The 11,445-nt window shown below is 34.7% G+C and overlaps 2 protein-coding genes across 12 annotated transcripts in view; one reads left to right on the top strand and one right to left on the bottom strand.

Moving 5' to 3' along the window:
- The window catches only part of LOC135165323 (uncharacterized), a 42,088-nt gene extending 33,734 nt beyond the window's left edge, over positions 1-8,354 (top strand). For all 11 annotated transcript variants that reach the window (XM_064126510.1, XM_064126501.1, XM_064126500.1 and 8 more), the window contains 6 exons: positions 412-592; positions 1,715-1,849; positions 1,934-2,085; positions 2,487-2,856; positions 3,205-3,394; positions 4,745-8,354. In XM_064126510.1, the coding sequence (XP_063982580.1) occupies positions 412-592; positions 1,715-1,849; positions 1,934-2,085; positions 2,487-2,856; positions 3,205-3,394; positions 4,745-4,902 (1,186 nt within the window). In that variant the 3' untranslated portion in view covers positions 4,903-8,354. The remainder of the gene's footprint in view (positions 1-411; positions 593-1,714; positions 1,850-1,933; positions 2,086-2,486; positions 2,857-3,204; positions 3,395-4,744) is intronic.
- Positions 8,355-9,280: 926 nt separating this feature from the next.
- Positions 9,281-11,445, bottom strand: part of Slo2 (slowpoke 2) — a 119,360-nt gene continuing 117,195 nt past the window's right edge. The window contains exons 24-26 of the mRNA XM_064126462.1: positions 11,194-11,362; positions 10,106-10,677; positions 9,281-9,859 (exon numbers count right to left, since the gene is read on the bottom strand). The gene's annotated coding sequence lies outside the window, so the exon portion shown is untranslated. The remainder of the gene's footprint in view (positions 9,860-10,105; positions 10,678-11,193; positions 11,363-11,445) is intronic.

The raw sequence follows: 11,445 nt of genomic DNA on the forward strand, positions 1-11,445 counted from the left end.
GTCTTTAATACAATTAGGAGATTCGTTATTATAAGCACTACATTTGTGACAATATTGCAAGCCTTTAAAAAAGTCAATGTTAAATTACACACCATGAGAACGATTTATCAAAATAATTAAATTTCAAGATGACATTTGAATGGATATAATTGACTCCGAGGATGAATTTTGAAAGGGTTTATTCGCTGATATTCGAGGTAGGCTATACAAAATATCAACAAATGGTGCAATTCTATTGGCTGAAATTTGGGTGGGAAAAATAATCTAATAAAAATTAAAAATATTTTCTTTGGATTCCTACGTATTTATATTTTTAAAAAATCTTGAAATTTAATTTATTCGATCTGTTCAGCTAATTTACCACTGAACCCGGAATCAGAATTGGTTTGATGGAACTTTTTGGCATTACAGATCACGTGCGGATTCAGTGAGGTCCAAGTCACCTCTGATAGCGTCCCCAGCGTCTCCAGGACCTCTATCAAATTCGTTACATGGGAGTTTCCATGGGAGTCTCGGAAGCGATGGTATGTCCTGCAGCAGTGCGAGGTCCTCATCGGCTTCACCGGATTCTGCACGTTACTCTTCGACGCAGGTATGCCTTCACTAGATCATGAAATTCCTTGAAATAAAATTATATTGTTCATTTACCTGTCCATTGGTAAATTATTTCATTGTCGTGACAATGGGAAATAGTCTGGTAGAATGTGGAAAGCCAACGTTATGATATATCGAGTGAAAATTGTGAGGAAGAGGAAACCGTGGTGAATGAGAACGAGACGGCACGCGCTAACATATCGGTCGTGCAGTAAACGAGGCGCAAAAAAAAGAGTTTCAATGCTTTTCCATTCGTCATTGAGCATGAAGAGATGTTCAATTCCATTGTCCGTGTAATGGAAGTATAAAGAACTGTTGAGAAAGCTTAAATCATGTTAAACGATTTCAATTTTCACGTTGATTTTATATTTTTCAATTCATTGTGAAAATTAAACTCCACATTTTATTGAAATTAGAATAATTACCACTCTATTTTGGCAGGTTTTATCTGTGATTTATTTTACGAATGTCAAAACCCATCATTTTTTAAATCGTTTAATTACTTGAATACGCTCGATCTCCACTTTATTAAATCCAAAAGCCCTCCACCAATAGACACAAATTGCCACAGCAGTTGCGAGCTATCAGCCTTGTCCCTAATCCCATAATTTAATACCGGATAATGAAAATCATATCGTGTATGAATGACGAAATCACGAGTACTTCGAATTACCCGCAATTTGTGTCATTTGCATCAGCAGTCTTTTGTCGTTAAACCTTCATCACCAAGCGATTTCAGATAATACACCTGAAATTATCTACAGAGAGACCGCTTGCACCGTAAAATGGATCAATAAAGTGGATATTTGAATGGAAATCACCATAAACATTTACCAGTCTTTCACTTTGTCTTTTAATTATTAATACTCGACGAAACGAGTCACCGAATTTTTTTTGAAAGCCGATAATGACACTATGGGAATTCTGTGCTCTCGGTCAGTCTATTGCAATTTCTCATGATCGTTGAAACGTGGTGTAGGGTTTCTAAGCTATCGTGTGCTCCCATTTATTCGATCAATTTTTCATACATAATGAGTGGAAAGTTTTGATTTTAGTTTTTCTTAATGTTGATGAAAAATAGTGCTATCACACAAGGGGATTATTTATATATGTGTTGTAGATAACAAAGACTGACACGTCTAAACCATCTGTGCGCAGATCTGGACCCGGCAAGGAATTCATTGATCTTTGTCTAGAGACACATAATTTTTTTCGGGCGAGACATGGAGTGCCACCACTCAGACTTAACAAACAGGTAAAATATTTATAATCGCTGATTGTATAACTACTTTATGCACCATTAATTACAATTTATTAATTAGCATATATTCGTTGACAGCTATGCAAAACCAGCCAGGATTGGGCAAACATTCTGGCGACAAAAGGAAGACTGGAGCATAGAGCAAACATTGAGTATGGAGAAAATTTGTACTGTATGTGGAGCTCAAACCCAAAGACTATCGTCAATGGCGATGAACCTGTTAATGAATGGTATTGCTGAATCATCATTTTTAATTATTAATGAATCGTATTTCATAGTTTTCTAACCGGTAACGAACCAGAGGAAATTACGAAAATGAAAATGTATTAAAGTCGTGACTAAATTGACCCAGATTTAATTAGAACAGTACAACCAAGTATCATATTTTCCATTCTCTCGTGCAGAAAAGAAAATTTAAAAAATTATCAGAACGTCCCGAAATTACTCACGTAATCCAAATCAAATGATTACCTGCGCTGATCACTGCGCTTTGTGGGGTTGAGTCTTTGTAAAATAATATATATTCTGTAAGAACATTAAATGTAAATGGTTTTTCACAAAGTCTACATCAAGGGCTTAATACTCTTAAATAAATGGAAAATTTAATCCTGCAATTGGCGTTATTTTATAGGTATGCAGAGGAAGCACAACATCAGTATAACAAAGAGCCGACAACGCTGAAGAGCGGTCATTTTACGCAGGTCGTATGGAGAGACAGTACCGAGCTAGGTGTAGGAATGTCGCGTAATCGTAATGGCGAAGTTTACGTCGTATGCAATTACAATCCAGCTGGCAACTTTCTCGGCAGTTTTATGGAGAATGTATTACCACCTGGTGGAGGTTCACCGGGAAAAAGTAATGGTCTAGCTTCCAGAGGTGCTCACTCAGCTGTCGATGAAGCATCGTGGCAGCAGGAGGCCTTGCTCGTTCATAATGAGTACAGGAGGAAACACCGAGTTCCTGATCTCAGACTCAGCGGGGAACTGACTTCTGCTGCGAGGGTATTTATCGTTGTGATTGATTACGTGAAAATCGATAAAGCAATGAAGTTGATTTTATCGAGCTATTAATCATTTCACTTTTTCTCAATTTTATCCATATAATTGATTTTTTTTATCTTAATTTAAAGAAGACTTTCTTTCGGAAGAACAAATTTTATGAAAAATAATTCAAGTTGAAAGGCAATGAAGTACATCCGGTAGTAATTGTTGAACATCTTTTCTTCCATAACCAATATATTTTTACATTTTTCGATGGAAATCTTCAACTGTGAAAAGAAATTTCCAGCAGAAGCTCACTATTCTTTGGGTCGATGAGCAATTGTATAATGATTTCTTCATGTTTTCTAGGCTTGGGCGAACACTTTACTTAACACAAATAAATTGGTCCCTCAGTCGAGCTCTCCTTTCGGTGAGAATATCTATTCTGTGCAGTGCTCTGATCCAAAACTCATTGTTCCTGCACGTGAGGTTGTATCCAAGTGGTACGCTGAACGAAAAGACCACAAATATGGCATCGAACCAAAAGTATTAAATACCTGTGAGTACAATGGAAGCTCTGCTTATTGATTTTGTAAAAAATTATATTCAATTTCATTTTTATTTTATTTCTTTAATGTTACAAATGCTTCCTTTGTTTTATATCGACTCCTGCCCATCCTTCTGTTTCTCATCTACATATTTACAATCTATCCAATTACATTTGATATATTTATTATCACGTGTTTATTCTATTTATACACTTCTTTAGACCTACACCTCCCTTCTGCCCTTGCTCGTAATCATCTCTTAGTATGTCTACTAGTACCTCCTGCTCCTCTAGTCTTTCCCTGGTTTCCCTAATTTTTTTTATTACGCTGCCCGAATTCGCCCCTTATGTTATCCTTTTTTCCCCATTATTATTATTATTTATTCCCACTTCCCACATTTCCCTTCCTCCCTTCTCGTTCCTCCTCTGTCACTCTGAGGGCCTTCCCCATTCTTCCCAGCCTGTCGCACATTTCCCTCTCTGGTGTTGCCCTTAGCCGCTCCACCCCTCCCCCTCTCCAATGCCTTTTGCTACTACCCCTGCACCATTTCGTCCACCCGCTTTCATCCTTCACCTTTAGTCCTTTCCTCAGTGTCTTGCACCCCACGACATGCTCCAATGGCTTTTTTTTTCTCCTCCAGGCCCTGCAGTCGTCCTTGTTCATGTCCGTCCTTTTCCATGAGTGCGTTTCTACACCTCCACCTTGCCCAACTTCCCTTCTGCTCTCCACTCAGTTTTCTGTCTAGTCAGTACTCACTCAATCTCGTGTCTTCTTTTATGGCCTAGTAATAGTCGCACTATCTCGATCCTTCAATTCTCGTCCAGTCCACCTGCTTTTCCTGATCATCTATCTTCGTCATTCCTGTAATCTTTCTCTTCATGCTTTCCCCCTCTCTCTTCCAGAGTTGCTCCATGAACTCTCCGTCTCTGATCTCGTTCAGCCTCTTGTTCACCAGTTTACCCTATGCCGTGGGTAGCTCGTTCTTGATACCTCTTATCTCTCCTCAATTCCTCCACCTCCACACTGCATCTTCATGCCTCCATTCTCCATGTATAGTCCGGCGTGTTCTTTGCTCGCCTCATGCTGGTCTTTATGTACTTCTTCTTTATCCTTTCTATTGCTTTCTGCCTTGCCCATCCCCATGTAAAAAATTATATATAACCGGGAATTCTAGGTGTGAATAATCCTTGAACATTTTTTTTAAACATTGTCCTGTAATGTTTCTCGTAGAGAATGAAAATTGTTATTTGAAACAATTCTTCCATTTTGAATTATCAAATTTGACAATGAAATGGTGCGGGTAATCGAAATATTGGAAATTAACTACTGAATAAATTCTACCAATATTTTGATTTTTTTAGGTCACTTCACGCAGATCGTCTGGAAATCCACCACCGAGGTGGGGATAGCGATGGCCAAAAAGGACGGAACTTGCGTTATCGTGGCGTGTTATCATCCGAGAGGTAACATTGTCGGTCAGTTTGCTGAGAACGTTCCGAAGCCCTCGCGTGTCGCATGATAAATCCCCAACTCGTCGATAACGTACCTAGGCCCTTGTATTTACGCAGAATCCCCCAAAAATTTCTCGTAGGTGTAAATAAAAAAAAACCACTACGTGAAAATAAACATTCCATACCCAAAATAATGAGTAAAACTTGAAGACAAATAATTCTTTATATTTTTATAATTAAACAGAAAGTTTTTGTTGTTACGAAAAAAATTCTTTGACTAGGAATAATTGAAAAGACAAATCTTGTCTATTTAAAAGATATTTTAGAGTGAATATCAACAGTAATTGCTATGACTGTTGTATATTTGTAGTGAATTTACCTCACTTATTGCGTTCTTAAAAATGACAACATAAGATATGGAGTTTCTCTTCTTATTTTCGATAATTTTTCTTTTTATATTGCTTTAAATACAGACGTTCGCATTCATTTTGATATTTTTTTCTGTTTTTGATCGGCAATGTAACTTTAATCAAAATATAATCACGATTATTTTCGACGCATCCAAAATTTAAACTCAATTTAATCTATTATTTGAGTGAAAAATCATTGTTACTTAATTGTATTCTAAATTTCATCCAGAAAAGAATTGGTTAAAAGACTTCATCATCGTTGGGTGCATTAGACAATCTGTTTTTCTTCTTTTATTAAGTAGTATTTATATGTATTGATATTTTTACATATCGGTGGTATCAAATCTGATTGAATTATATGGCGAAGGAATATTTTTTATGAACATGAAATTTTCAAGAAATAAAAGTCGTATGATTTTGTTCTAGAATCCTTCACAGATATTCACATAATCCATTAAATTTATTTTTTCGAGTTATGATTTCCGGCTCTTCACTAATTGGTTTAATTAATAAAACAATACCCATTACATCACCTCTTGTTTTCTCTCGAAAGTCGGTAGAAAAGAGGCTCCTAGTCTTAATCTACAAAGCGTGTATGCGCTGTACATTTTTATCCCATTACTTTATTTAATTCTTATTTTTTTATGTCACCAGAAAAATCGAATTCCGATTAAAAACAGTAGTAGAAATGTCTAAGCTGAATTGTAGATGCATTTTATTTGATTCCAATGTCGAGATCAGGTTTAGACCTAGTCATTCAAGAATACATTGTAAGATCTTCAAATCAACTAAGAGAATTGTAAAAAAAAAACATTGTTAGAAATAGAGTTGATGAGGGGAGAAATACGAAAATAATCGAGAAATTCATAACCGATTAATTACCAGCATGTAATGAACGTGCATATTGTGATTTCAATTTAACCATTTGCAGGCAGCAATTGAAAACGTAAAATTATTTAAAGATAATTAGTTAGGGATGTGCAAGAGAGTCGCCCGTGGAGGCGAATAACACTGAGAGAGAAGTACATTTTGGACTCTTTACTACGACAAGAATAGTGTACAAAAACACTTGTGAGATTCAATGAGAATACTTGAACATGAATGTACCGAAAATAAACCATCTGAGGATATTGAATTATTTGGTACTTCCGTTCTCCTAAATCCCACCATTCAAGTCTGTTTCCTATGGGTAAACTTTTGACAATACAAGTGAGAGCTTGATTTATCATTTTGGAATCTTGCATCATATTACGATGAATGATTAAAAATAAATAAAAGTGTATTAGACTTCAGAAAAAAAAATTTTGCATGAGAAAAATTGGAAAAAAAATGTTGTCTATTTAAACAATATTTTAGAGTAAATGTCAACAGTATATGCTATAATTATAGTATATTTATAATAAATTTATCTCATGCATTGCGTTCACAGAAACGACAATACACGATATGCAATAGGTACATTTTTCCTTATTTTCAATAATTTTTCATTTTATATTACATTAAATACATCCGTTCACATTTGGTTTTATTTTTGGTTTCTGGTCGAGGATTTAACTTTACTTAAATGCTAATTACAATTATATTCGACGCCTCCAGGAAAATTAAATTCAATGAAAAATGATTGTTACGTCATGTTTTTTTATAATTAAAAATTTAATCAGGCAGAGCGTTAGACGAAAAAATTGGTCATCTTTGGGTGCAGTAGTCGATAATCTTTCCCCTTTCCTTGTGGTAATAAGTAGTTACATTTTTTCAAATATTTGTAGGCTACCAGTGATCGAAATTGATTGAATTGTCCGGTAAAGTTATAAGAAAGGGAAAATAACGCGAGAAAATTATATTTTTTTAATTGTGTGTGCATTTTATAAGTACCAGATCTAAGACGAAAACATTTGCAATCACGTTTTTAAGGAAAACCTAATTTTTCTGGAAAAAAAAAAAGCTTTTGAATTTTTTTTCGTGATGGATCTCTTGTAGATATTTACTAAATGTGGAGAATATAATTTTTTGAGTCATTTTCCGTCATCTTTTCACTCAACGATTCGGCATTAATCAATTCGCAACCACCACTTTACTCTCGTAGCCGAGGCTTTTACTCTTAATCTACAAAGCATGTATGCGTTGACACTTTTTACTCCATTTTGTTTATTTCGTTTCTGTTGTTTCCCATTAAAGAAATTATTCGATTCGGACTAAAAAACATTCGTAAAATTATCGATGCCGAATTCTCCATATATTCTATTTCGTTCTAGTGTTGGAGATTTAAATCTAGTTATTGCGGGGTATTTTGCAAGAATTTCCAATAAACTAATAGCATTAAGTGGTTAATCGCTAAAACGGTTCAAGTCGACTGAATTCTCAGTTGAGTTTTTGAGAAATATCTCAAGCAAAGCAAATCTCAAGCGAATCTGAGGCAAATAGCTAGAATTCTGATAAAAGCTTTTTGTTGCTCATAAATCGCACAAAAAAAAGGTTTTAGATAATCATCAAATTGACTTGAGCCGTTTTATCTCTTGGCTATTGCATTATAAAAAATTGTTCAGAAACTGACGTCGAGCCGGAAAATGGGGAAAATACTTGGTAATTCATAACTAGTAAGTTACAAACATATGTTGTATGTGCACATTGTGACTGAATTCGAGCATATGAAAGCAGCAGTCGAAGGCTTGAAAGAATTGAAATAAGGAATTAACAGTTTGCCACGGGGATCTTCCTGGAAAAAATGAATGTGAGAGAGAAATATATTTTGGAGACTTTACAATAGCAAGAACGATTTGAAAAAAATATTTGTGTGGGATTTTATGAAAATAATTGGATATAATTGTAGTGAAAATATACCATTTTAGGGTATCCAAATGGTGTACCCCTAGATTTGATCCTTCAAGTTCGATCTAGGTGATGAGATATTCTGGAATGATCTCAATATTTATTTAGCTGCCTAATAGTTAAAAAAGTGGTGCCATAAAATTGCTTTGAAATCAATATTTAGGGAAGGTAAGTGCATTAAGGGGTTATTCTCATGTGAGCACTTCAAAAAATCGATTTTTTTTTTTATATATTTTGACAGTATAACCTATTGAAAACATGCTGTGAAAAATTCAGACCGAAATTCATAGTATTTGATAAGTTACAGCTCATAGTCGCCGACGTGTCGTAAGCGATTGTCTACCGGGCTTTCAACTGTAAACGCGTTTTTCTCGAATCATCATTTTCTGAAACGGTCAAGGTCCTACAAGAAAAAGTATTCAACCGATTGCTTTAAAATTTACATATGTTCTTCTACTCATTTATAGTTATCGTCCCTACCACAATTGTTTATTTTCGACAATATCTTCATATTTTTTTTAAACGATTTGTAACGAAAAAGAACGAGATTTTCGTGATTTTTTTTTTGAAGTTCGATATTTTTTTTTGTTTTTAATGAAACGAGATCGTCCGCGCGTGCTACGCACGCGCCATCTTTTCCAAATCATAAGAATTGAAAACTCTAGAAAATGAATGCTCTTATTCTATCTTCGAAGTTAAAATTAAAACTCATGGAAAAAGACAATTGGGAAAATCTTAATATATTTCGATTGCTCTAAGATTGCATATACTATACAGTGCGAGGCAGCATACGGTATACAGAATCGAGAACATTTCCGCAAATTCGAGATTTAGCTATAATAGCGACAGCAATCAGTCAAGTCAGGAAGAGGGCGTTCTTAGTCTCATAATAATCTAATCTAATAATTAAAGATTTTCTAATTATTTGTGAACATCAAATTATGCGATTGAGATTATTTATTCCCTTCACATAACCAAGAACAGCGCTGCTTGCGAATTTTTTTTCGTGAGTAGTAGTGCAGGAGACATTGTTGCCGCACCAAGGTGTATACCTGCGACTTACAACCGTAGGGAAGGTTCAAACTGAATGTCTGCAAAAAAATCGCGTTTTAAATTTTTATTAATGAAACCATTAACTCCAAATCTATGCCACTTGCGTTCAATAAACATTTACAGGAGTGGGACGGATTTTGAAATGAAAACAAAAATAATGTTCCAACAATTATAATTGACATTACAACATATGTTAAGAAATATGAACAAACATTAACATGAATACATCCTTTGTATCACTTATCTGTGATTCCGGAGAGCTTTATCTACTTTAATCATAAAATTAATTAGTCTTCAGTTTTCTCTGTTATATATAAAAAATACAAATGTTTAGTAATACTTTTTCTTCAAAAACAGGGCCATATATTGAAATAAATTCTGAATAAATACTAATGTTCATGAATAGATTATTATAATTCCATCTGTTTTGGTTGTTAAAGCTAAATGAGTATTAACCTTACTGCTATGAAGTTGGCAGTCTTTAAAAGTAAAAAATCAGATTCTTAAAGAGCTCAAGCTTGTCAATGTTTCATTTTTGTGTAAAAAAATAACAGTATTAAACTTGTTATAGAATTAAATTTTTGCGTAAAAAAATAACAGTGTTAAACTTGTTATAGAACTCAATTTTTGTGTGAAAAAATAACAGTCTAGAACTTGTTATAGAAAAAATTTTCAATTTTGCAATTGAACTTCCAGAGTAAATAGCACGTCATTAAAGCTATTCAGCTTTCAGTTTCTGAAACAAAAAAGATTATCTGTTCTTAATAACTGTTTAATGAATGATTCAATGCATTTTCATTTATATTTCCATAGAAAATTTTTTTTATTAATGTTCTAATGAAAATATTATACTGAATTCTGCTTGAAACTAAGCCAACATTAGATGAAAATATTGCAATATTCTCTTGCATTGAAGGGAGAATAGTGAAAAATTAAAAGTAATTAAATTTGGATAACCATAACCATTAATAAAAAAAAGTACCTTATTCGCGACGTCCATCGCCTCTCCAGATGCAGATTCAGCTGCCCCTCGTTTGAGAATGAGAGGAGGTGCTTCGACAGCATCATCCAACTCATCTTCATTGAGGGCTACATCCTCAGTCAGGACTGCAATGTCATCCATGCTGTTAATATTCAGAACAAAACCATCCCCACGACAATCAACTCGACCTTTAATGGTCATTTTGATTCCCTCGATCAAATCTTCTCTCGGGATGTATGTTACCACGTGAATGGTCATGCGATGGACCCTTGTGCAAAACATGCCAGATCCATAACTCGAACCACTTACCGTGGTAATGCTTCTGAATGGCTCTTTGAGCCATCCAGTGATCTGGACTGGCCCGCGAGCAGCACAAACGTTCTCCATCTCAATTTTTTATATGAGATGACCTTCGACCTTCCATTGTCAGCTCCATTCGTAATGTTAAATGTGCCAAAGATGTCGAAAGTGCTCCTACGTGCAAATTGAAATTCTTTGTCGCTCACAGTGTCCGTTGATCGCCGATACTGTGGATTGGCCGCTTTAATAATCCCTCCAGTGATTTTTATTATCTAAAAAGTAAAATTTCAAATTTTTCATATATTCTCATAGATATTCATTCAGATATTCGCATAGATATTCATATAGATATTCATTTTGTTTCCAAAACAGAAAACTGACCTAGAAAACTGAACTGGGCATTTATGTTATTTATTCGTTGATATTTTTTTTCCCTCAAGGTTCCCTACAAATAAATAACGTACGTTCTTACGTTCATTTGTTTGCAACGAACCTATCGGGAAATATTCGATAATTTCGGAGCTCTTGTGGTATTATATGCGATAATTTTTTCATAATTCTGCCGGTAGGCTATATATAAAAAAAACAAACGATAACTTAACCAAATAAACCTCTCTTCATTTCATGGCACAATTCTCTTTGCCGAAATTTGGATAGGAAAAATAATCTCCTGAATACCACTCGATCTTCAACATTATCGAGTATTTCCCTCTAGGTTCCCTACCACTCTTGTGGTATTATATGTGACAATTTCACTTTTTTTCTTTTTGAATGGAAATCACCTGTACCTGATACATCTTGATCTCATCCTTGTATTTGAGAGCATCATCCCCCGAGCAAAGTATGCGAACCCTTCTGCCATCATTGTTATTTAAAATGCACTTGTAAATCCACTTAGATGGAGACTTTGGCAACTCTCTCAGGTCTTCAATGCTGTCGACGTAGCCGATGATTTTCCTAAGAAAAAAAAATGAAATTACTCTCCGAACACGTGTCAATGATAGGTTATGATGATTGAATGCATAATAAATTTTTGAAAT

This window comes from Diachasmimorpha longicaudata, chromosome 8 (genome assembly GCF_034640455.1).
Source record: "Diachasmimorpha longicaudata isolate KC_UGA_2023 chromosome 8, iyDiaLong2, whole genome shotgun sequence".
Lineage (NCBI taxonomy): Eukaryota > Metazoa > Arthropoda > Insecta > Hymenoptera > Braconidae > Diachasmimorpha > Diachasmimorpha longicaudata.